This window comes from Schistocerca nitens, chromosome 4 (assembly GCF_023898315.1).
Source record: "Schistocerca nitens isolate TAMUIC-IGC-003100 chromosome 4, iqSchNite1.1, whole genome shotgun sequence".
NCBI lineage: Eukaryota > Metazoa > Arthropoda > Insecta > Orthoptera > Acrididae > Schistocerca > Schistocerca nitens.
In genome coordinates, this window is record NC_064617.1 from 750675276 (window position 1) to 750694860 (window position 19585).

The 19585-nt window shown below is 39.0% G+C and overlaps 1 protein-coding gene across 1 annotated transcript; it reads right to left on the reverse strand.

Moving 5' to 3' along the window:
- Nucleotides 1-681: 681 nt before the first annotated feature.
- On the reverse strand, nucleotides 682-18218 carry LOC126253009 (uncharacterized). Its single transcript, XM_049954062.1, has 8 exons — nucleotides 18136-18218; nucleotides 16919-17094; nucleotides 6512-6601; nucleotides 5915-6091; nucleotides 5458-5709; nucleotides 4702-5038; nucleotides 3134-3462; nucleotides 682-1618 (listed from the first exon to the last, which is right to left on the reverse strand). Exons 2-8 carry the CDS (start codon nucleotides 17066-17068, stop codon nucleotides 1373-1375), a joined length of 1581 nt encoding a protein of 526 aa, XP_049810019.1. The 5' UTR covers nucleotides 17069-17094; nucleotides 18136-18218; the 3' UTR covers nucleotides 682-1372.
- Between the last annotated feature and the right edge of the window lie 1367 nt (nucleotides 18219-19585).

Here is a 19585-nt window from a genome sequence, read left to right on the forward strand (position 1 = left end):
TATCTGATAAGGCTTTTGGCTTCCTCCCCCCCCCCCCCCCCCGCCCCCCAACATTAAGCCACAGAAGTGTTTTAAGTGTTTGAAGTTCAATGTTCACAGTGCAAACCATTCAAAACTGCAAACTGCTCAAGAGCAGTGGAGAGATGTACAAGGATAGAAAAAATAACAAAAAATGTATTACGGAATATTTTGTAACAGAAGACATTATGAATTCCAAGAAAGTGTGAATTCCAAGAGCTAAGGAAAGAAGATAAATGTGACAACCTACTGAAATTTAGGTGGATGAATCCACAAAACATGAAGCAGTATCATGTGGAGGTGTGTGGGGTGGGAGGGGGCAGGTTAATGGGAGAGTTTTAATGAGACCTCTGTTGTTGGTAATCAAGCCTCTAGTGATGCATCTACCAAGAGTTCTGTTCCTTTAAGTCCTTCCATACTTTCAGCCAGCAATTTATAAGGACATACAACAGTATCTATGTAGATTGATCCACTAATTGTAATTGCACCAGTCTACCAGGTATAGTGCATTTTCCAAGCCTGGATTTTGTTTACCTCCTACACTATACAAACATCTGACATGATTTAGGCACACTAATTATTGTTCTTACCCATCACAACGGATTTTATATGAACTGATGTCCAAGAGCTGGCAGGATACAGGAAGTACAATACCAAATAAACTTAAAATTTAAACTTTGCTTTTATCCAACTTTATTTGTACAAAACAGTTATACAGATCAAAACGTAAAAACACTGATTTGGGCAACATACTGTCATTAAATTAAAAGCCAATGCAACAAAACAGCTCAAAAAGTACAATAAATGTGTAGGCCACAGAAAAATAAATAATATATTGAGCATGCACTGATTTCAGTACAAATATTTAACTTTCAAAACAAGACATTTATAAAGAACTGGTTATATTGAAAATTCCAACCAAAAATTTGAATCAACTGCAGTAAAGTTCTTAACCAGTTCTCATGCCAGTACTTCCTCTTGTTACTAACACTGAAAAATACAATAGTTTTCATTGATAATATAACTGATATTTTTGCTGTATTTCAAAATGGAATGATTAGGCTTAAAAAGATATGTCTGTAGTAACAAAATTGAGAAACACCCATCACACATCATCTTTCAGGTTGTAATTCGGATAAATAAATATTTTAGGCAATTACATTTCAGATCATTAGCAACAGAGAAATTTATATGTCCTCTAGTTTTAACATGCATTAAATATAAAAAGATAAATAATTCTGAGATGTTGCAATTAAAAATTTAAGCAGACTTATTTCATTGTGATTTAAGAATACTGATTCAAAATTTACTGCATTGTAAAACAATCCATAATAGATAACTGTGGATGTAATCTTCACAATGGATGAAACTCCAGGTGAGTTTCTTGAATCACAAAGAGAATGTTGAGTTGTGACGACAGCCCAACATTTTCCACTTTAATTAGCTTGGCTTCAGTCTGACCAGGATCACGTCTAATAATAGCAGTCCCTGATACTCTCATAACGTGGGGCTCTGGTGCATCAGTCAAGGACAAAGACACATGACATGTCACATCCACATGAATATATTTTGTAAGTGCAGTCTTATTACCGAGCTTCACCTGAAAAAAGAAAAAAAAGTGTTAGAGCACGAGTTAAATATATTTGCCAACACATTTACATCTGTGCTCTAAAGCCCAAGAAAACAGAAGGGAAGTCCATTCCACAGCTCAATTTGTGTCATTATTGCAAGTTTGAAAAAGATGATGATAATGATGTATGTGAAGCATTCCAGGACTGTCATTACATCACTTTCACATAGTGCCCAAGTCACGGGACAAGTGTGAATAAATCAACAATAATTCTACAACTAACACAAATGTAATGGTGCCAGTGAATGAATGTTTACAGCAGGGCGTTTGTTTTAACAATTTAAAATTAACTATTTAAATGATAGAAGTTAATGAACAATTTTTTTTAAAAAAGCCAACAGTAATAATTTTAAAAGGCTAAAGTTATGGGATTGGAACGTGTTCATATAGGTAACAAATTGTAGTTCCTGGTGATTATCTGTAGAGAATTTATGGAAATACAGAGCAACTTAACACTGGAATAATAATCAACCATCAAAGTGTCCCTTTGTAAATAAGCAGTTGTTTGTGTAATTTGTTGTGTTTTCTGAAATGGTCACTGATTTTACAGTTCAGACAATTTCATGGACTTAATGTTAATATGTAATAGTGGAAGAGAAAAATTACTGCTCAGTTAATAGAAAAAGTCAGGAGTGAAGTAAAATCAGTCCTTCCTTCCCACAGTCTTCACCAATCCCTGAACATGCTGTTAATGAGTTGTGTAAGCCATTTGCTGCAGAAAATATCTTATAGGAGCATTATCTTGTAAAAAATCTGGTAATAGAAACAGAATCTCTTTCCTCATTGCTATGCAACTTCTCACATTTTACTGCACATAAATACCTGGCAAGTTCTAAGTTAAATTATTTATAAGTAAATAACTTGTGCTCAATGTATCTTCACATTTCATTTTTTCCAAAAGAACACACTGAGGAAACTGACAGATGATAAACAATACAGAGCTAAAGTTTTCATTTTGACTACTTCCACCTCTGTGTCTGTTATAAACAACATCCCCTCTCTTCCTTATGACTGAATGCAAAGTGAAAATTTAGGTGACTTGCTTCAATTTGTTACTATGACTGGATAATTAATCTTTGCCAAAATACATTCTCCTGTTTAAGACAAGAGTTACCTACTTTCTCAGAGATCATTAATGTTAGCATAAAAGAAACCAATAGCAGATGATTCTTAACAGCCAATTTTAACAATGAATACTGATGAAACAGGAATAATAGTGAAGGCTGAAGTCATGAAGGAAATTAGATATGATTTAATACAGTTATGTTATCACATTTCATTTTTACTGTGTTATGGCTATGAAACAAATAGTTACTCATTGGAAAAAGTACTCAGAATATTGTGATCATAACACAAGGAAATCAGATATGCAGAGGTAAGTCTCCCAGGACATGTCATATGAAAATATAAAAAGCATTTTCTTTAATTAATTACTTAATTAATGAGGAACATATAAACTGAGTCAACAAGCAACTAGTCACTTACCAGCTCTTGCTTCTCCTCCTGCTGAGCCGCATCAGCTCTGAACACAGAAGCCTCCCCCACACGCTGTCCATCTGCCACAACAGCAAACCTCATACCTGTGTGCACAGCTCTTGGCTCAAAACCCACACCATCTGGATGAGAATCACTCCAGAAATAGTTTGCTGGTTCATTGAGGTTGTCAGGATCAGGTGCAAATGTTATTCTCTTTCCATACCCCATGCCTATATTAAGCAAGCGAAGGGCACGTCCACCGAACAAGTGCCTCTTGCTGCCAGCTGGGCGTACACGGTAACAGAATCCAGGTGCAATACGTGGGTCAACGTATGTACCTATGAACAAAAATTAAATGAAATTTCTTCTGTAGCTTCAACATAGAATAGAAACAAGGTCGGTCAGTCTCTCTCTCTCTCTCTCTCTCTCTCTCTCTCTCTACAATAACATCTAAATTACTGCTGAAGTATAGTGGAAGCATCCTTTGGTAACTATAGTCTGAACACTAAGTGGCACAATACAAACTGTAGAATCTGAATGAGAACTAATTATCTGCATAAATCTTCTTTGAAGTTTAATTTCTTAGTTCTACCTGAATTTCAGTTTAAGTAAAACCTGTACACTGAAAACATTAATCAAAGCAATATCTAAAAATCTATGAGGAAAAAGAATAAGAACCAATCTTTTCTTATAGCTAACTAGCTTAAATATGTTGGTGAAGGTAAATGTCTTATGATTGTTAATAGTGTGATCCAGACAGACATTTTTATTATAATTGCTGACTTATACACAGTTTTTCATGTCTTAGTTCACCTTCTTCAAGGAAAATTATGATGGAAAATTGTGTGCAAGATTTTTTCTGGCCACCAAAGTTTACCAGTTTACTGTGATGTGGACTATACGTCCAATATGCTCCAACATCAAACCAATGATGGCTCCTGCTGCTTTACATTCATTTGTGCAGACAATGATGTACTGAAGCCTAATTGATTGGTGCTCACTTGAAATACCTCATTTCTGCTATAGTGAGGACCACGCAAGTGTTGCACACTACAGAATTGAGCATGTTGCAAAATTCAGTATCCAGTATCAATACTTGGCTAATACCTGCTACAATGGTCTAAGATATCATTGGGTACTATGCAGTAATACAGCCAATGCAGGATACTTTGTTTGAATTGTGGTGCATACACAAGGGGGGGGGGGGGGGGGGGGGGGGGAACTGGTAGCTACTGTCAGTTTCAAAAGTCTATAACACAAGTTCTTATTTGTGATTCAGAAGAGCAAATGCAACACAAAAATTCCTTTTTATTGGTTTGAGTGCCTCAGGATAGATTTGCACATAATCAGGATTTACCTGAATTTATTCTCAGCATTTGATCTCGAATATGATTGAAAAGGAAGTCTTACAGTAACTTCAGTCTTTGAAATTAGAGCATGTGCAGTAATTTCCCACAGACACACTACACGACAATGGATGAATAAAGAAGAATCGTACCTTACTTTTCCTCAAACCATTGGACAGAGCTACATTTGTCTTACCAACAAAACTATTACTGAATTAATGACATACTCACCTACTACAGGGAGTTCATAAGCCTCAAGTCCTGTGACAGTATAGGCAGTAGGAATGTCATCACAGCGTACAGTGATGCACCTCAGTCTTTCGTCCACTCCTGGCTCCAATGTGAAACCACGTTTGTGGTGACTGCCAACGCGCACATCAGTAAGGCGAACCACATTGGCAGCTGCTGCACCTCGTGATCTGGTTACTACTGCCAGACCATCCACAGGCACTACCGGTGGAGCTTGACCATCATCGAACCATTCTGCCTTGCACAATGCACGTACACGGATGGTCTTCTCTACCACACCATCATCAAGAACAGTATGTCTTACTTCTTCTTGTGGTTTCTGAAACACAATTAGGTATACATTTTTAGCACATTTTTTGTGATGCATTCCAAATCTATGCGCATATTTTAATGAACTGTACTGAAGAACTTTCTTCAAAGACATTTTTGCTAAACCAACAGTCATATCTGAATGAATTATATCCTTACATTATTGTTGGCGAGTCTATGTATTGTATAAGATTAAATGAAATCCAGTGAAATTTATATAAACTGGTTAAGGAATTTCTGCAAAATTGCCCCTCCACTGACACTGAGTCCGTAAGTGATTGCACTTGCAAGATTTACCAAGGCATTTTAAATTTCACCAATTACTGTAAGCAAAATGCTTTTAAGCTAAGAAAAATTTTAACAATCTTCCGAAAAATACTTTGCATCAAACATAATATAAAAATGGTTAAATCCTTCACTAAGAATTACCTGACACTGTAGAACTTCAAGTGAAGCAATTGGAAGATGGTTGGCATCACGCAAGGTGAATTTGTCTCCAGCAGACACTGCTTCTATTTCGAAAGCAAATCCCTCAGGGTTTGAATCAGCCCAGAAGTAATTAGAGTTTTCATTGAGATTATTTTCATCAGCTTGGAATGTTAATCTTCGTGAATACCCTCGGCCAATGCTTTCCAACACAAGTGCTCTACCACCGAACAGATACTTTTGCCTTCTAGTGCTCTGGAAAGATATTTACAACATTTTTCAAGAAAGGTTCAGTTCTAAATACAAAGCAATGTACATGACTTATTCTACTTTGACAGAAGTGAGAGAGGTTCATTGAATTTAATATTATTCCAGAAGTATCTGGAATATTTAGAGCATTTGTTTGGCACATTTGTAAAATTTGTTAAAATTAAAATATCTTTTTTTTTTGTATTTGTACCTGGGATGACAGAGGATGGACTCTGTATCGGAATCCTGGCACTATACGAGGATCTACCCATACTCCCACAGCTGGAATCTCATGTGGTTTGAGAGCAGGTATAACATAGCGAGCTGGAATGTCTCGTAGAATTGCGCCATCTAGATACAGCGACTGACTCTTTTCAATATATGCATCCTGAAACAAGAATCAACATTTTTGTAGCTAGGCTGGAGAACATCGCCAAAACTAACTTCAATCATAAAATTTCACATGGGTTAAATTAGTATTTACAAATGTACACCTAAGCTATGTGCATTACTGAATGGTCAACATGAGGGATAATTTCAGCTGATTTTTCTGAATGATCTTATCAAGCTCAAAACTTGTTGAGGGGAAACCAGAGTGAAACTAGCAATTACACGCACAGGCACTTGTAAGGCGTTGGAGAAACCTTACAAGGCTGTCTGCAGAGTTAATCGTGGAGGATCACAATACTCCCTAACCCTGGGTTCCAGCAAGAAATAAATAGCATTCAATTCAGTACTTCCATTAGAGAAATAAAAGATTAAACAACATTTTAAAATATGCCTATATAACAACCTGATGGATTCTTACCTTTCCCTGACAAATTTCACACAACTGAGGAGCAGCATGAACAGGTTGTGGGCTGCAACAGCGTGGCTTCACTGGCAGTTCATCTTCAGCCTGTAAAAGTTTTACAGCTCACTTTTGTGTTTGCATGCATTAGATGAGGCTGAGCAGTCTTAACATTACAGTTCCAACAGAAAGTTGGTAAACTGTCAATTATTACTACAAGATAACTTCTCCTTAACAGACATATCCCAATAGTGGACATTATAAAATTCCACTGCAATATAACATTAGCACTTATGGTAAAACTCTTCTGAATAGTGGACATTCTTAATAGCGGACACAGACTTTGCAATAAAACCCCAGCAGCAATTAGAGCTTGCATGTAACGGACAGTGTGAAAGAAAAAGATGGTTGTAAACTAAAAGACGATAATGATTATCATGCATCTGAAGATTCTGTAAGTTAAAAATGCCTACTGTTCCTGTCTTCAAGCAAGAGAACTTACATTCTATTGTGCTAAGGTGTCATAAAAATGGAAATGGTTAAGGCTGAAAGAAAAGGTTGGTATCATCAGAGCATACAAAAACGAAAAGTTCAGTGTTAAGAGATATGGCCATGAGGTTTGCTGTTGGAAAAGACACACATCAGTAACATTTTAAGAAACAAAAAGGACATTGTGAAATTGTGGACTGGAAATGATAATCTTACCAACACATCGGGCTTAAAAGTTCGTAATTTGAGTTTTGAATGGTTATGTCATACTCACAGCATTAACTTGCTAGTTAATGGGGCACTGATCCACAGAAAAGTACTCTCAATCACCCTGGAGTTAGGAATTCATGACTTTAAAGCATCTGTACCTTGTCTTGACAAACTTAGGACTAACTGTGGTGAACCCAGTTCAGTGGACAAACACATATCGGAGTTGCAAAAAATTGGGTAGCAGGAATTTGTGAGGTTCTCAAGAAAGAAACATCTAAACTGTCACAAGACTGGTCTTTTCTTCAGAAACAGTGGCATTCAAAGGTGAAACTGTCCAGGAGACAAGATTTCGAAAGAACGACACACTTCTACTCTGTGTTAATGTGACAGACAAATTTTAAAAGCCTTTAATTATTAGTAAGGCTGTGAAGCGTAAATGTTTCAAGGGTATTGATTTGAGTAAAATGAACATGGTGTGGTATGCTAGTGAACAATCTTGGATGATGAGAGCAATAATGACAAATAGTTGCTGGCATTTAAGATGGAAGAATGGAAAGATTAAGGAGGAAAGTGATTCTGTTTATGGATAACACCACGTCTCATAGCGAGCCAGCATTAGAAAATGTGAAAATAACCTTTTTGAAGCCAAATTCAACTTCACCTTGCCAAACACTGGACAAGGGGATATTCAATTTTCAAAAGTGTTCAACAGGCGAAAAGTGTTGACACACATTTTGTCTTGAATGGACAATGTCGAATCTGGATACAAACTCACAAAATCTGTCAGTGTATTGGATGCACTTCTGTGGATTTTTTCTGCCTCGAAACAAGTAATATCTACTACAATCAGCAATGGTTTAAAGAAGGCAGCATTCATTTTTATGATCATGCTTTATCAATTGATGGTGTCAAAGAAACATGAGCATCAACTTCAGACTTTAATAGAGGAATTTGATGGACCTGAGGGATGTGATATTATCAATGAGGGACTGTTCACAGGAAGTTCACCAACTACCATAAGTGAACTCATACAAGTGCTTCATCAATGTCAAGAATGGGCAAGAGGATGCAGATGATAATGATGTAGCTGAACCGCACTTTGATCCACTTTCAAGTAAACAGGTAGCTGAAGATGTAAGAAAATTTTAGTGCGAAGTTATGAAGAGGGAATAAGTTTAATGTTAGCAGTTGAAACATACTGAGAAGACAAGTATAAATGGCACTCTGTCTCAGAAAAGTTATACATGATTACTTCAAATCAACATCACAGAATGCATGAAAAATTTTAAGCCTGAATTATACTACTGTAAGTGGACTTGTTAATGCAGTACTGAGCTTCAATAAAGATACTTTTCTACTAATTTACTTCCGTAGTATAACATAATACAATACTTTTCTATATTCAGTATGACACACTGTTTAAGTGAATCCCTATTCACAAGTTTTACTACATTATAATTATGCTTAAGTCCACAGAAGTTGCAAAAATCACTTAATGGTTTGTTTTCCACAATCAATAACTATAAAACTGTCAACCATTTTTTATTTCAGCTCTATTAGTATGTTTGTTGTACCTCTTTCCTATACATGAATTATCCTAGCGTAATTAATAATGAACACAGATCAGGGCTGTATGTGGCACACAATTATGCTTGTCTTTGATGTGCAAGTTTTACAGTACCGGTTTAATAAAAAAAATAAAAAAAACATTCCACAGGAGGTTTCATAGATTGAACACACTCTATTAAAATATTTCTATAACTTGGTAGTAATATTAATATATGCAAAGTGGATTCACCCAAAGTCTACTTAATTTACTACATTACACTCTGTGATTCTAATTGGTGTTATAGGTAGGCTACACAAAAAACAAGTTTCTGGAATTAAGAAATGTCAGAACTTCATATAAATGGCTGTACTTTACTAAGTGTTAATAATACCCAGAGCCAGCTTAAAGTCTACAATCGCTCCATATCGTGCAATTTGTCATGGACACTCCTTCATTTCAGTATTAAGTGTTCTCATTTCTTTAGGAAGAACCAGTAATCTCATAACGATAAGTGTACTGTAACTAACATTGAAAAAAATAACTGGTACATGTCAGCCAAATAATATATTACTCATTCACATTTCACAGGAAAGGTGTGCTGTTAGGGATGTCTAACTTTCCTAATGATTCGGAGCCTTAATTTCTGAATCTGTTTCATAGTGAAACTCGTAGCAACATATTCAGAACATATAAAATTACAGCATCAGAACAATCAGCGACAGAAGCTTTCACAAGAAAGGAAAATGAAAAATTAATATTACTGTTTGACTTCAGTCATATGTCTGTTTATTAGATGATATGGTTCTGTTTTTCATATGTTGCTCTTCACATTTCATTCTTTTATACACCAGTCTGCTCTAAATCATACGGTATTTCCCTGTACTGCTCCTAGTGCCGTGTTTACTTTACAACATGACGTATTTGAATTGTAGATGTAACGCTTTTTTGAACAGAAATTAAAAACAGTGATACATATCAGTACACGAGATTTTGTACAGTTAGAAATGGGGTATACCAGCAGGGATCATTGTTATTCGCTGTATGTAATACAGCAGTGCATCATCTCCATAATGGTGGGGGTGTTTAATATGATGTCGCCTCCCCTCCATCTTTCACGGGGTCAAAAATCGGATGCATGCCGCCTACCGAACACTGACGTGCAAATGACAGGCGTCCTAACGCTGCTATTCATAACATGCTTGTCTGGGGTTTCCGGCGTAACGGTTAAGTGTCCACACTGGTCACTAGTACTAAAAGTAGCGCTCGTGATGCCAAATATAATCAATCCTATGTGCGGTTGCCGCTTCAATATGCGTGCAGGGTCTCAGCGACGCTTTCAGATTGTAAAAACAAACCAATCGCCAGTGTATGTTTTCCGTCCCGTTGCCGAACAGATGAGTCGCCATAAACGAGCTAATTACATCTGCAATAGACATACATTACTTAATGCCTACTCCTAATTACTAAATTTATTCTCATCAAATGCTTGGCCCTGGCAAATATATACCTTCAGTACCTCTTAATATAGTAGAAATATAGCATAATGACTAGCTGAGTAACTTACTCTGCTCTTGCATTAAACGAATCAATATATGACAAACGGCGAATCGTCAAACGATGTCTTTTTAACCACATATAAGCGTAAAGCACATTAAAATGTGCTTTATCATAACTGTCTTAAGCTCTCTCAAGTAGGGTAATAATTGCTTGTTACTTGTCTTCACTAAGACAACTACTAACGTGGCAGTTATGGGAACTTGAGCAATAACTATTAGGCTAACTGTGTTCTTTTCCATCTTCCTTAGCAACCTGCTTCTTATTGCAAAATGGTGACTATTGGGTTTCTCCCTTGCGCCGACTCGTTATGGGTAGATTCTCACCAGCAATTGTGATTTGTCGCACTTCAATAACGATTAAGTACCAACGTGGAGCGATAAGTTAAACTACTACTAATTTCGATCCAAAGTGACAGGATGCGACGCATGAACTCAGCAGTATTTTGTGTTCTTTTCTTTTGTATCTCTCAGAACTACTGGCATCTCTCTGTATGAAATGCTCTGAGCTGAGTTCATTTTTGTGTTCTTTACAACATAAGAGGAACTTACGGCTCTTATGGAAGTCATTTTGACTCTTGACTTAAAAGTCACACTAGCAATTTTCACAATGTTTAAACGGGGGATCATTGGCACTGGTTACAAAATAGTTATTTACGTTTCTTTGTTATAGCCCAGAATGTAAAGTTTCCGGCGTTTTGATCTAGCCAGTTCGCTTTCTATTTTACTTTGTCTTGGTTTCTGATAACGGTACCGTTCACCAGCACAGGACTGATAACGGAAGCAAATAAAAATGTTAATTTTCCTTTACTAGAGCAGGAGAAGAAAAGGCCACTTTGTGTGCGGCAAAGACATAAAGGGTATCAATATTCGCCGGAATATTGTGCGACTCACTCGTTATTCAGTATCTCACGACGGTGAATCGATTAAGTATGGATTATGGTCAACCAGAGATTATCATCGCTAACTATCTGAGTAAACTCGTATCCAAAATTTACAGCGGGTCAATGACTTTTCAATAATTCTCTCTCCCACAGACGTTCTGCATCTAATGGTCTCAACGACTTCGACTTCCACATTACAATATTTGACTTCTTATGGGAAGTCTATACGTTCTGCTGCCAAATTATCAGTTTTCTGGAATCTTAATCCGAACCTCCAATCGGCCCGTTGTCCGAAAACTTCAGAGATACTTTAATCGTGTTACATGTAGTACATCACACCATTGGTTTAACTTTTACGGAATTTTTATGCCACCACTTTGCAAATGCTTTGTCAGTTACCGTAATCAATAGTGCCATATTCAATATGTACAGCATAGAAAATGTAGGCAGTTTTAGGCCGCCGTTAGATATAAAAGCTTCATTCTGCTGCAGTAGTCTCAAATTTTCGATGTACCAGCCATGTTGCGTAGTCAACTTTATTTCACCAACTTTCATTTAATCTGCGAATTGTGATAATTATGCCGTGTTGCTTCCTTGCTGCTTAAGAATTTGTCGTCTCAGCCGATACCTTGCTTTAGTCAATTTAAGCAATAAATTTCTTTGTCGCCCATGTTTTATTTTCGTACAGGTCTACATTCCAGGCAAAACTTTTAGTACAGACTTCCTAGGCCTTAATTTACATTAGATATTACAATCTCTTTTTTAAAAATGTTTTTCTTGCTACAGCAAGTCTGCATATTATACTTCTGTAGTTGTGTCATCGTCAGTCGCTCCCCAAATAGCAAAAGTCGTCTACTACTTTCCGCGTCTTATTTCCTATTAAATCCTTTTCAACATCACTGGATGTAATTCGATTACATTCCCTTGCTGGTCATTTACTTTCGTTAATTCTATCTATAAACACAATGAATGATTAATGTCATTAATGACATTTACTTACAGCAAAAAATGTTGACTAAGATATGTGACGCTGGCAAGGTCACACTTTATTGCAGGTAGTTTCTGTCCTGTTCTGCATACCAAAGCGAAAGAATATTCCAAAGTAGAGCGAAACAATCGGTATTAAAAACATTTCAGAAACACCGTGGTGCACTGACTCCCATCCAACATGAACTATGATAAGTACGAGACTACGCAATGTCTTTGGAATGTCACATGTAATCAGATGACGGAAACAATTCATTCTTAAAGGAGTAGTGTTACGTAGTTCAGTACCGAGAAGGCCTCCGTAACGCAGTCGAGTATATTACGCAAGGAGGGACGTTGGCCAAGTATCTTGCCAGCCATCAGTTCGGATGTGTCGCACGTTTTACAGGCGCCAGTTATATTTAGGAGAATTTTGACACGTAAGCTAACCGGCGCCAACAAAAACAGAACGTCTTCTCAGTTTTAAGCGTGGTTTCCACATGCGAAGATTAAAGATGACTTCGGATTAGAGGCAGAAAGCTAGATCGCTGAACTCAGTATATCTCACTGGCGCCAAGCAGTTGGTGCTTGCCTAACTGTCTCGAGGTTTCGTACATCACGACCTGCATCTCTAATAAAACAACACAACTTGTTAACTGATGGCGATGTAGGAAGGCAGTACAAATACTATCTACACTCGTATTCGGGAGAAACTAAGTCGGAAACCACCCGACCTCAACGACCGGAGTTTCGACAATGATAACAGTGACTACTCCCTTCTCCGTATTTGTCCAAACAACAAAAAAACTGGGTAAGTCAGTTCATCTGAAGTCGTTAGCGTCTGGCTCAGAAACGCTTGAAACAAAGGTGGAGAAGTTCCAGTAATCTGAGCGAGCACGTGCAAAACGTGGTTTTAGTCTTTTGGTAGGGAAACAAGATGGCAAGAAATACTTTCAGTGCAATGCTGGCAAGCTCGCCCCAGGAATGCAGCCCACAATGGACAGGGCAGAGGGAGGCGGTTTTTGTGCCTATCGCCCGCCGCCACAAGGGATAACGGTCCTTTCCCTGGCCGTTCCAGTCCAGGCAGTAAACCACAATGCCCATTCTCTTCCCTGGAAAGAACTACCACTGAGGAACTACTGTTTAATTCCATATAGGCCGTACATGATCATTAGGTCGTAAGTCTGTGCATTTGGCAGTTCCGCCATTACGTTTCTAGTTACTAGGTTATAAAATGAGACAATTTAATGTACTAAAATTTGATGCAAAAAGAGCCTTTCACGACGCTACAACGTATGGATTTGAAACTTGGAAAAAACTAAGAAAATTGTATCTTGGCTGTTGTCGCTTCACAGTAGTTCAGCAAATTTTTGCCTTAGACTATCTTAGTGTCTTGTTAGAAACAGAAACCGTTTCGTAAAACCTAATGCCGCTCTCAGCAGTCTTAGAAGAAACGTAGTTTGGCTGTTTTAGAGCAAAGTGCCGTAAGTGATCTACCGCAGTTTTGACACACTTTCGAGACAAGATGCCATTGCGCTTTGTCGAAGGTACAGCGACTTTAAACTGATGATAGAAATCGCAGGAGGCAGTAATGCCATTAAGTTTCAATGCACATACTCGCAGTATGTTCCGCACTACTTCCTGCTTTCCTAATCGATTAGGGGAAGCACCTTTACATTGAAACAGCTACAAACAGCAGTAATCAACGACCTTCAAAATCTCTCATTGCTCCAAGTCCCTTAACTCTGACCTATCACAATCGGCTCACTATTGTTAAAATTACAGACTAGTGGAGGGAGGGGGAAAGGGGGGCGGGTAATTATACAAGGCGTCTGCAGTGGCACAAGTATAGTAATTACACCCAACAAACAAACCTTATAAACTACGTCTTTCAGAAAATTATTAAGATGTCCTCTGCAAATGAACTCCCTACATTTTGAGAAAACATAGCATATGTAGCACTGTACAGTAAATGACATAACACGATTGATAAATATAGATTTTGAATGGAAGTCCATTGCTATAGCAGAGCGTTCAACATTTCTACGCGAGTACACCGATGAGGGATTGTATTGGAAGAAACACATTGAATTGCTGAAACGTTTAGTTCAGTTATTCATGCTATTAGGGTTATTGAAAATTTTGATGATATACATGTCAGTCAATTAGCCTACTGTATCTATTTTCACTCACTGCTTTCATATGGCATTATATTTTGGGGTAATTCATCTTACAAAAGCGTGTAGTCAGAATAATAGATGGTGCCCATCCAGGATCACCTTGCATACATTTACTTAAGGAAATCCGGATAGTCGCAGTATCTTCGCAATATATACATTCACTTATGAAACTGTTAGCAACCACCCCACTCCAGAAATAGTGAAGTACATAGCTACAACACTAGACGAAAGGATGATATTCACTATTCTGAGTTAAATCTGACTTCGGCTCAGAAAGTGATGAATTACGCTGCCACAAAAATCTTTGGTCATTTACCAAACAGCATTAAAAGTTCGGCAGATAGCCAAACAGCATTTAAAAACAAAGTAATAGAATTTCTGTATGACAACTCCTTCATATCTCAAAATTCATATATTGAGTAGAAGTAGTAATTAAAAAAATAAATAATAAAAAATATATCGTGTAAAGAAAACTTATTTTAAAGTGACACGTTCCACGTCATTACGAAATGTCGTAATCATGATCTATGGAACAAGTATTAATGTAATGTTTTTCACAAACACAAAACAGTTGCAGAGATAAAAGATGTAGCTGCATGACAAATGTTAAGATTTACCGCTGCCTTCAGATTTGTCACGTCTATTCTTAATGTTCGATCCTTCTGTCATGATCCCGAATCTCATTCGTCGCTTCCTGGATCTGGAAGTGCAACTCGTGTAGCAACCAGCAATTGCTGCTGGGTGGGGCACTTTGAATGACAGATTCAAAGCAAGACCCGATCGATAATTTTTGCTGTGTTCAGTTACTGAGAACCGCTGTATTTTCTACCTGCTTCGTCACATCTTCGCTTTTTCAAGAGCACTATCTAATGATATTGGAAGGAACCTTACGATGTACAGTACCTAGTAACAGTAAAGAAAACAAGCATAGCAAGCCAGTATGTATGCTGTTAAGTTTTTGGCCCTCCGCAAGCAGAAACCACCATTTGAGCTACGTAACAATACGTAAAAGTCAAATAACTGTTTGCGAAACCCGAACCTAAGTTTACACATTCCGGTATGTCATTAGATAATTCGTTCGCAGTTCTACCAACAGATAGAAGACTCGTCAGGAACTTTAGTGTAACGCTGTTTCAGTTCCCTTCAAGGGAAGCTGTTAATCCGTTATAGAACGCTGCCTCTGTGTGAGTAAAATAATTCCGCTGTGCACGTGGGCTCTGGCGTTACCCTTTATCGCCTTGCGCCGCGTCACAAATACCGTGTGTACATCAGCGTGAAGTATACGGAAGAAGCGTACACACGCAGACCAGATAAGCCAGCTGACACACTCCCCTCCCCTCCGCGACCTTACTCATTATCTCTCAAACAGTAGTCAATGAATTCGTGTCCCCCTCCCCTCTCCCGCCCCTTCTGACCCAACCAACCCACTGAGACAGCCTACTGCCACAAGGCACGCTGCTCCAGCCAGGAAGCGGCGCTCCACCGTGAGAATGTTCTAGACTCTTGTGTTCCCCCACCCCTCCACGTGCACTCCATCTTCGCAGAGAAACCACGCCTCTCCAGGAACGGCGTGATTAAACGCTTAGTCTGCCTGGAATGCATGCACATCATGTTAGCTATTTCGGAGCAACTGTGCCGTCAGAATGTTCCATAGAAGTGCGAAGGCTTGCTGATGCGTTGTATCTTTGCTTTCTTAGAGCATCTTTCCACGATTGAGGCAGTAATATTATATCTTAAACACCACTTACATAATTACGACAGACTGTAAACGAAAAAAAAACAGCATATGCCTATCATTCATCAATGCATTTGGATGGAAATAATATTTACAAGGTTTACTAAATTAATATTTACGTTTGCTACGATACACAAAAAGCAAAGGCAACAACAGCACTTACAATATTTAAAAGGGAACAAAGAATTGGTAGCGGACCACAATCGCAAAACAAGGAATAGGAAAATTAATAAATGTATCTAAGTGCTATGGTCGACAAAGATAGGTATTATCAAAATCCCATTTGAGATAACGCCTGGCAGTGCTACTATAATTACGAAAGTTAATCATGATGTTTAAGGCAGTAGACAACTTAAGTAGCTTCCACTAGTGCCGAGCTGGAACAGCAATTAAACGTGCCTTGCAAAAGAGTTTATTATTAACATTATTTTATCTGAGACCCATGCATACGGGAGTATGATCTGGACATATCTTAAATGAGTAGCGGAAGCACATAAAGAAGCTGTTGTTTGCATTACAACCTGTATTCTACGATTCTGTACTTGGCAATATTCTTCCTCAAACCTTAAATATAATAGTTATAAAAAAATTCTCTAAGTTACACAACGGCTACACGTTTGCTTGGGATTAAAATCACAATTCGGCGAGAACTTAAATACTCGACAAAAATTAAAATCCATTGATTTGCTACAAGTGTAATATTACTGCCGCGACAATTAACAATGTTCCTCCCCCTCCCCCCCCCCCCCCCCCACCTGAATCTGAACTGAAAAACTGACGCTACAGCTTCGAACTACGCATATTTCGATTCGCAGATCCTCTTCCAATCAACGAATTCTCAGGTAGTTTCTGCACTTACCTGTGCTGGAGGGAAAATGTCCTCGAGCAGTTCCTCCTCAGGAGGGGGTGGGGCAGTTAGGGTGCCCCTCCGAGCCCAAAGGCGCTGCAAGCCAGGGGGTGGGGGCTGCTCTTCTACGGCTGCGGCTTCAAGCATTAGTGGCGACAGCATATTTCTCGACTTAGAGGCGGAAACAACTGCAAATAGAAATTACTATTATTTTATGGGCGAAGGTTCGATTTGGGGGAAAAAAAAGAGAGAGAGAGAGGGGGGGGGGGGGGGTAAGTAATTGGTCTACATTTTTTCCAAGGTAGTCCAGATAATTCACAATATGTACAAAATATGCAGCTGTTCCTCCGAGCCATGGTTTCTGGGGTAATATTTACCGTTTGATAAACGCTATTTCAACTGATCGAGATTGACAAGTTTACACTGCAAATAATTCATAGACTATGAAACCAATTCAAGTCACCGTTTTCCCTTCCTTTCACACTGCACTAAAAGCGAAGAATTTAATTCAGTATGTGTACACATTCAAGTCTTCAATTCTGGCAAAAATATGAGAACAGTAATTTTTAGTACAAACGCTAATGAAACCAAACATGTTCACGTGGCTGGCCCTCTTTCGGTACTGCACGTAACTACTGTAGTTTCGTGAAAGTGTAGAATCAGTTGCTCATACCGCTGCTGTCGCGTTTTCTGCTTACCTTCGGTGTGTCCGTGACAAAGGCATCACCTAGGTGGCTGTGGGTCACTCTATTCGTTCCCCGGCCACGTAGCAGCCTGGAATGTGCCACTCTGCCTGCCTTACCACCAGGCCAGCGGCCCCAACGCGATCGATAACGCTGCACGTGTCCGCTACGCCGCTAAGGAAAAAGGAGGCTAAAGAAACGCTTCTTGTGCTGAATGTCTTGATGCTGATCGCCGATGGATGCTCGAGAGTACCTAAGGAAATACGGGTAAAGGTGTCGATGTACTGCAGAAATAAATGTTTTCATTTTCGTACATCGTATGAGTTTGGGCTGTACGTAGTAGTTCCTTGGTTCATGCAGGCGTTGACGGAAACAATGGGGCAGCAATTCATTTACGAAACTTCCCATAATCTGGAAAGGGGAGTAGGGCAGCAGACGAAATGTGTTCTCTCGGGGGCAAGCCTTCGAGGTACATTTTCCCTGGTAACGGTGGACTGGAGGACGGAATAAGTATTGTCTTCGACGGTCGATGCAGGGTATGCTTACCAACGAATCAGGACTGGGCGTTTTCGACTGGCACAACACACTCTCCCTCTCGCTGCGAAGGCTTCCAACTCAATGCTTGCGCGCCACCGCGCTGTCACTTATATTGAGCCCGACCGCGGCCTCCCATTGGCCTGCGCCGTGCTTGCGCAAAGCCACGCGCACACCGCGTGCTGCGCGGTGCAGGCCAGCAGGGCTGCCAACACGTCTCCGCTGCACTGTATACTCTGGTCGGGATTTCCCTCCCACTCGACAGGTGCTTCTGAGATTGTCTTTCGTGCTCAGATAACGTCTCAGCGGCTTCACACGCCACGTGTTTGTCGTGTTGCGTCCGAAATTCCATCGACGAAGCCAAGTTGTAACATATACAAGTGTGTTGTAGTTGGTACACGAGAAACAGTGGCGTGAAAGTTGCGTTACCGCCACTAATTTTAATATGCCTTCCCAAACGCTACAGTGACAATCCCAACATAGGCAACGTATTTCAGTACACAAAGTGACACAATTACCAAATTGACAAAGCTTCGAATTGTAAGAGGACCACAAACAGTAGACAAAGTGTAGACCAGACTCTATACATTGGACAGTTTTGGAGGTCATTACACCTTTTTTCATTGCGCTAGATGAATTTTCTTTTTGTGATTTAACTCGCCGGTGCTAGTTTTTGTGGTTGCGCTTCCTTTCTGCTTTCCGTGACTGATGCTGCCACCTGGCGGCTGGTCACTGTGTAGAAGCTGCAACTGTTTCCCAACGGTCGGTTTTTCTCACAGAAAACACGAGTGCTCACTTTACAGACACCATTAAAAGACGAGTTCCAGTATTTTTATTCTCCAAGATCGAAAACTGGGAACATTTTAGCTCTGTGCATCAGAGAGCCGTTTCTGGAACTACGTGAGGGAATTTTATACCTCTTTAAGATGAAAATAAAAATCTTTAAATACAAACAATTTTGAAAATGCAGAGATAATAGAACTAGGAAACATAAATTAAATGAAATTACTGAACTATATGAATTCAGGTAAAAAATCATTTGAAGTTAACCTTAAGGCGTGGATTAATAATATGAATGATCATTTATTAGGCAATTAATTGTCAAGAGGTGGTAAAAGCTGGCAATAATTTACAGATACAGTCGAAATTCGCGTTGGAAACGTGCAGTATAACGCGATACTTATTTTTATCGTGTGTAGCTGCATCCACTTTGATACAGTCGCCAAATGGCAGTATCAGTTAGGGAAAGTATGAAGGAGGAGAAACACCAGAAACTAGTACCGGACAGATAATAGAACGAAGGAACTATTGATTAGGCAACGCATTGGGTTTTCTGAGCGTTGTACAACGAAGGATCATACATGTGGTCGCTTGGTTTTACTGTAAGTCGCTCGAGAGGCGACTTGAATGCATCCGCTGACTCAACGAGATGCCTGCAGAAGACAGTCGCCGCGCTTAAACT